Source organism: Fukomys damarensis, unplaced genomic scaffold, assembly GCF_012274545.1.
Source record: "Fukomys damarensis isolate Sample0158 unplaced genomic scaffold, DMR_v1.0_HiC HiC_scaffold_15, whole genome shotgun sequence".
Taxonomy (NCBI): Eukaryota; Metazoa; Chordata; class Mammalia; order Rodentia; family Bathyergidae; genus Fukomys; species Fukomys damarensis.
Genome location: NW_022900927.1, coordinates 380,630 through 387,618, shown reverse-complemented (window position 1 = coordinate 387,618; position 6,989 = coordinate 380,630). Strand labels below are relative to the sequence as shown.

At 38.1% G+C, this 6,989-nt stretch overlaps 1 protein-coding gene across 4 annotated transcripts in view; it reads right to left on the bottom strand.

Annotated features, from left to right (window-relative positions):
• Mrps35 (mitochondrial ribosomal protein S35) overlaps window positions 1-6,669 on the bottom strand; it is a 57,142-nt gene extending 50,473 nt beyond the window's left edge. Inside the window, exons 1-4 of one of the 4 annotated variants that reach the window (XM_010628990.3) lie at window positions 6,495-6,574; window positions 3,330-3,472; window positions 2,781-2,827; window positions 1,402-1,569 (exon numbers count right to left, since the gene is read on the bottom strand). In XM_010628990.3, the coding sequence (XP_010627292.1) occupies window positions 1,402-1,569; window positions 2,781-2,792 (180 nt within the window). In that variant the 5' untranslated portion in view covers window positions 2,793-2,827; window positions 3,330-3,472; window positions 6,495-6,574. Of the gene's footprint in view, window positions 1-1,401; window positions 1,570-2,780; window positions 2,828-3,329; window positions 3,473-6,211; window positions 6,473-6,494 lie in introns of those variants that run through there. The other 3 variants (XM_010628991.3, XM_010628989.3, XM_010628992.3) reach the window with 3 other exon arrangements.
• Between the last annotated feature and the right edge of the window lie 320 nt (window positions 6,670-6,989).

Here is a 6,989-nt window from a genome sequence, read left to right as displayed (position 1 = left end):
AAAAAAAAAAAAAAACATTTACTACCATCTTTCCTGAATAGTAAACATGTAAAGAGAAAATTTTGCTTAGACTCATTTGGAAAGAAAACATGAACAAAATGAATGTGACTCCAAGAATTACATCTGGTATTTTCAGTGTTTATCAGAAAATATTTTAATCAAGAGAAAACAGGAACTGAACACTGGGACTAAAGGATAGCTTGATTTTCTGTAGTTTTATTTTTGAAACATGAAATATTAACTTCAATATTATAAAAAGAAATAATAATACCTAATGTTTACATGGACTTACAAGCACTGTTCTAAGTACTCTAGGTTAATAAGCATAAGTGCTCAGTTAATAAGCATATTCAATTATATCAACAGAAATAGATGTTTAGATTTTTGTGTTTATTCATGACCATCATGAATAAATAATTATTATTGTAAGAAATGTACTGCTAGTCTCTCTCACACAATGATATTTTTCTTTTTCTTCTTCTAATTGTTGACTTTGCGGGGGGGGGCGGCGTTGAGACAGGGTCTCACTAAGTAGTTGAGACTGACCTGGAACTCACTATGTAGCCCAGGCTGGTCTTGAACTCACACCGATAGTTCTGCCTCAGCCTCCCGAGTGTTGGGATTACAGGCATGTGCCATCACGCCTGGCTAATTATTGACTTTTTATTGAATTTGTCAATGTTCAATGACATTTTTCAAAGATGTTCAGTTCCTTTCTTTTCATTTGAAGATTTGTTTTCCTCAATGTTTGCTTTTTTGTGTCTCTTGAAATGTCTTCATTTCCAAATTTCCTTTATACATCTCTAGCAGGAAAACAACACTTCTCTCTGTTCCTGTCTCATTTTTTAGCATCATAGTTTAGCAAATTTCTCTTTGCTTTTCAAGAAGAGTCATATCTAGTGGGAAAGAATTCATTTCCCACTGTATAACTTCTATTGTAAGTACTGTAAAAGAACCATCTATGATATGCATGCCCAGATTAGTATCTGTATTTTCTTTAAAAAAAAAAAAGCAAAAACCTATAGTTCATAAATCATATAGATGCTATCAAATGAAACATTTAAAATGTCATATTTCTCTTTAAGCAATAAAGAAGTTAAAGTTGGTGGACTATAACAATATTATTAAATAATATCCTACCCTTTCTGGAATGTCAGCTTTAAAAGTGGATCCTTACTTCCCAATTCTAAGATTCTATATCACTTTTCTTAGTTCCATTTAAAGGATACAACATAGAGAAGATACAAGAGAAAAGATCACAAAAGAAACCATATGACTGATTAATTACATTCTTATCTGTCAACAATTATCACCTGGACAAAAATGTAAAGCTGCTATGTTCTGAACCCTAAAATATATTTTAATATTAGTTTTAGCCAAGGAACCAGCAATTTTTCTTACCTTTAGAAGTTCTAGATTTCCTTCCTTTGCCATGGGAATACCCCTTTTCACTGGATAACCCATCCGAACAGGTAGAGGCACTGCAGAGGGCTTAAAAGGCACTGCAACAGGGTAAACACTAGGCCAGTCCTGGTCAACAGCCATTTTCTCTGTTCTAGGAGGTAGTGCCTAAGAATCATAAAATACTTAAGATTTTAGAATATGAACACAATCCTTAATTTTATTTTATTTTAATTAATTTATTTATTTATTTGGTTTTTGAGACAGGGTCTCACTATGAAGTTGAGACTGACCTGAAACTTACTATGTAGCTCAGGCTGGTCTTGATCTCACAGAGATCCTCCTGCCTCAAACTCCCAAGTGCTGGGATTACAGGCATGCGCCACCACGCCTGGCCACAATCCTTAATTTTAAAGAGAAAGCTGAGATTATAAGAAATAAAAACTAACTATAAAATCTAACTTCCAACTAATCTGCTGCTATGTACATGAAAAAACACCAAACCTACCTAAAAATCCTCTGGCAAAAATCCCCTTTAATATCACACTTCCTTCACTAAAAACTCATTTATTTACTTAGACTTTCAATATATTTCTAAATATTTTTGTGTATTTCTAAATATTTATACATTACTCCCTAATTTCTATATGTATTTCTAAATATGACTTCTAAAATTTTTTGATAGAAGTCATTACATGAGAGGTCATTAAAAACTTGAAAATAAGATAGAGTCAGAACATGGAAACAAGTAAATTACAGTTAGATTGAAAAAATACATAAGAAGAGATTACTTAGGCCCAGAGAAAAACTACTGGATAGCTTAATCAATCATATTAACATACATAAACAGTCTTAAATAGAAGGCTAACATATAAAACCAAGACTTAAGTGGCAATATCCACCTAAGCAATATCAAATCAGTGCAGTATATGGCCTAGAAGCAATATTCCTGTAAAAATTACTGAAAATGATTGTAATTTGGTATCATTTAATTTTTAACTCATGTCTGTTCTGACTCCCTACTTGTCAACTGACCTTATGATTTGGATTCCTCCACAGGGACTCCCACAGGGTCTTACTGCTTAGATTGATAACTGTAAGTAATTGGGCTGGGGACATAGCACTGGCTAGCTTCATACATATACCCATACTGCATTACTACTAAAGGTACCATCAAAAATAGAGTAGTGAATATGTGAGTCTGCTTCTCAAAGACACTTTCTCTGGACACACACACACACACAATAAAAAACTAACCCTACCAGAGCTGCAGCAGTCAACCAGTAACCTTCGGAAGACTTCTGCATCTTGTATCTGTCTCACTTTAGAATTTCAGAAATCATTAAGATGGTACATAATAGAGAACATAAATTGCTTACCTGTCTTCTCATTTGCCTTTCACTTTTAGATGTTCTTTCTCCTGTGTCTAAAAGATAACAATAGCAACAGAAAAATTTATAACAGAATTGTTCAATATCAATCATTATTCCCTAATTCTAACACAATTTAATATTCTGTAACAAAAATAAAAGCAGTAACTCAGAATAAAGTCATCTTACTGAAAAACAAAAGCTCAGAAAGCTTTTATTACAATTGCTGACAGAGTGAACGCATCATCTAAAAATATTTTCAGTAAGTTTTAAGGTTCACAGCAAAATGAACTTACTTTCTGAAGATGAAATATCAAGATTAGCATTAAGGATTTTTAATCTAACAACAACTAGTTTGAAATGTCCTAATTATACATCGACTTGTTCATATTTGGAACTACTCTTTCTGCCAGAAAGACAAACCTTCATTTTTTTCTTTATTAGATGTTAGAACTGCTAATGCTATAATGACTCCAATAACAAAACTCAGTTATTCCTAAGTAACACAACTGCACCTTTTAAAATATTACCTTATTCCAAGTACCACAAAAAACTTACCTTATGCTTCTTGAAATGTTTTGCTGTATTAGATAATAATAGTTGTATTTATCGAGTACTTTCATACGCAGACACTGTTTTAAAAGCTATTTTTCTCGGCCAGGCCTGGTGGCGCATGCCTGTAATCCCAGCAACTCGGGAGGCTGAGGAAAGAGGATCACTATGAGTTTGAGACCAGCCTGGGCTACAGTGAGTTCCAGGTCAATCTCAATTACATAGTGAGACCCTGTCTCAAACCACCCCCGCCAAAAAAAGCTTTTTTTCTCATTTAATCCCATTCATTACAACAAATACAAGTACTGTTATTATCCCTATTTGGAGGTCACTCATGGTCAACAAAACTAAAGAGCAAGAAGTTAAAGTGACATGAGCATGAGTTAAAGTGACAAGGCGTTTCATACTGTCTCTAGCTTCTCTCCTTTCATAAGGTTCCAGAGCTACAACGAACCTTTTGATTTTTCTCTGAACTTTCTGTTCTCTGTGCTTGGAATGTGGCTCGCTTGCATCTGCCCTACTCCCATTCCTTCTCCCCTCCCCATTTCTTCACCTGATATATTTCACTTCATCTCACAATATGCATTCATTTAGTGATTAATACTAAATACTAGAAACTAGGAATGAACAAAACATAGTTCTTGCTGTCAGAATGTATAATCAAATAAGACAAATTTTTAACAAGTAATCTAAATAGAGTAAGTATTATGGAAATATGTAACAGGAAATGAAAGCAGCTGGTGTGATGGTTAATGCTAGGTATTAACTTGACTAGACTGAAGGATATCCAGAGTTGTTATAAAACTATTTCTAAGTGAAGGCATTTGCAGAAGAGACTGCTGATGTGAGATAGAACATGGAAGATCTATTCTCAATTCTTTTAATGATGAGGGTGAGAGACAGAAAGGAAGAGAAGAGGCAAATCTGTTCTCTAGCTTATCTGTGGCTCAGATGTGGACTAAGCCATGCTACTGATTTTCAATATGCAGATGGCCTAATACAAGATTTCTTAGCCTCCAGAAACATATAAGCCAACTTCCCAAATCTTTCCATCTAGCCATCCAACCAACCATCCTCTTAGTTCTTTCTCTCCAGAAGATGCTGACTAGTATGTTTAGAATAAACCTCCTTGAGAAATTAAAACTTTAAGCTAAAACTGAAAGATGAGAGGAGATAGCCAGGGAAACAGACAGGTGAATACAAGTGTTTCAAGAAAGTAAGAGAAAGCAGAAAATCTAAATAAACAAATTCAAATTCAGTACAACTAAAATTTAAGAATAGGACAGAGAACTGAAGACAGGTGGAAGGTATTTAATGGGCTCTGCCAACTACAACCTATGTTTGGCAGAGCTCTCAGTTTCCTTCTTTCAGTCCTCTTAGTCCCTGTACATGGTACTACCAATCATCTAATTGCTCTGGACAAAAATCCTCAACACTTGTCCTTAAACCCCACATCGATTCCATCAGTAAATACTAACAGCTCTACCCTAAATCCAAGCACATCACCTTCTCCACAATTACTCAAGCCATCATCTTATCTGGAATACTAAAACAGACCCCAAACAGGTCTCTGGCTTGCACTCTCAATCCATTGAATCCGGTTCTCCATACAGCAGCCAGTGATCTTTTCAAAGTGTAAATCACATCATTTTCCTGTTCCAAATCTTTCAATGTGATCGCCAACTTACAATAAAAACAAAGTCAAAAGGGCCTGCAAAACCTTACAAGATTAGGCACCACTCTTTTTTACTCACACACTTCTAGTCAGGCTCTTTCAGCTTTTTAATCATGTTCATAAGGTCATTTTCATTTGTAGGTCTTTGTACTTGTAGTTTAGTATGACAATAATGCTCTTCTCAATTCTTTGCATGGCTCTAGGTTCTGCTCAAATATCACTTCCTTAAGAGGGATCTTTCCTACCCAATACCCACAACTTCTCCAGTAATTTATTCTGTATATTCTGCTTTATTTTTCCTCCTAACAAACACTATCTGCTATTTTATGTAGTTGTTTATACTCAGACTGCCTCCCCTATGGCAGAAATGTTGCCATATCCCAGGTATCTAGAACACGAGTTAAATATTCAGAGACTAAAACAATGAAAAATTAAAAATAGACAAATGTTAAGACTGAAAAAAGCTGGCTGAGAAATGGGAATAAAGTGTTCAAATGGAGAAAAGGAGCAAGAAAAAAAAAGTGAAAATAGAAGGAAAAAATGGAAACAAAGCTTTTGTACATAGGGAGGAATTGAGGGCCAGAATAGAATAAAATAAAAATTTTGGGAAAAAAAGAGCTCAGCATGGTAGCTCATACTTTTAATCCTAACATGTGGAAGCAGGAGGACGGCAAGTCTGAGCCCATCTGGGTAAAAGAGCAACTCTGTGAGATCCTGTCTCAAAAAAAAAAAAAAAAAGTGGGATGGGCAGAGATACATAGTTCAGAGCAATTCCAATTCCAAGTACAAGGGGGGGGGGAGGCTGAAAAGCCATTACGATGCAGTAAAGAATTTATAACTGATCTTAAAGCCACTTGCAGATTTTTCAACAAAAGGAGTGGCGAGACAAGGTTTGCATTTTGAACACCTTACTGACTGTTGTGAAAATTCAATGCTAGAAACACGAAATAGTAAGGCAACTACTCTAGAAGTGAGAGGGTGGCCTTCACTGGCTGTGAGAAGTATGAACAGAACAACGGGTCTGAGGCTTGGACGTGTTCCTGCCCGCCTTTCCTCTTCCACGCTCCCTGTCACTCTACTCACACTCTGCTACAGCTCCTCTCACACTACACAGAACCTCTCCCTAACAATCACTCGTTGCCGCTAGAGACTCCACGGAACGAACGCTATCGGCAGCCCTGCGCTCTGCTGGAAGGTCAGGACGTTTGCGGACCTAGAATTCAGGGCCGTGGTTTCTTCTGGCACAGCTGCTGCCCTTCTCGCCTACGGGAACATCTGAGTGGACAGCGCCCTGAAGACCTTAAAGCAGAGGTAGTAACCAGAAAGTAACCCGAGCGGAGCGAGCCAGCTGCGCAGGTGTCTCCTCCGCCTTCTCCCGCGCAGCCAGCAGCTGCCTCCGCAAAAACACCGCCAGCCGAAGTGCAAGCATCGTTCGGCCGGTTCTTCGCCCTTTCACCTCTCCGAAGCCCGGACTTGGTGGCGCGACAGACACTCACATGGGCTAGGTCTCTGAGCGTGAGTGGCCGGGGTCACGGCGCTGGAGAAGGCCCGCAAAGTGAACCGCCACGGGAGAACCGCAACAGCCGCCATGGCGGCGAAGGCAGCAAGCGGAAGAAACGAGCGCCGTCCGCTTCCGGGGCGGGACCTGGGCCGCGGTGCGCAGGCGCGCGGCCCTTCTTCCTCCTTTCGGAGGGAGAAAACTGGAGTCGAGAGTCGGCATTAGTACGAGAGTGGAACTATTGGAAGGTATCCCCAAAAGAGAAAAAAGTAATGAAAACGGGGAAAAAGAAACTTAATACCATTAGTCAGCTTAAAGACAACTGTAATAAGTAACAGAAGGCACAGAACAGAGGTGGCTTACAACGGGTCCGTGTGGTCTGGAGGCCTCAGAGTTGACCCAGGTGGCAAGCGACACGCAGTCTGACTACTCCAGGGCCCTGGAAGTTCACAACTGCTGCTTTTTTTTTTTTTTTTTTTTTTTTTTTTTTTTT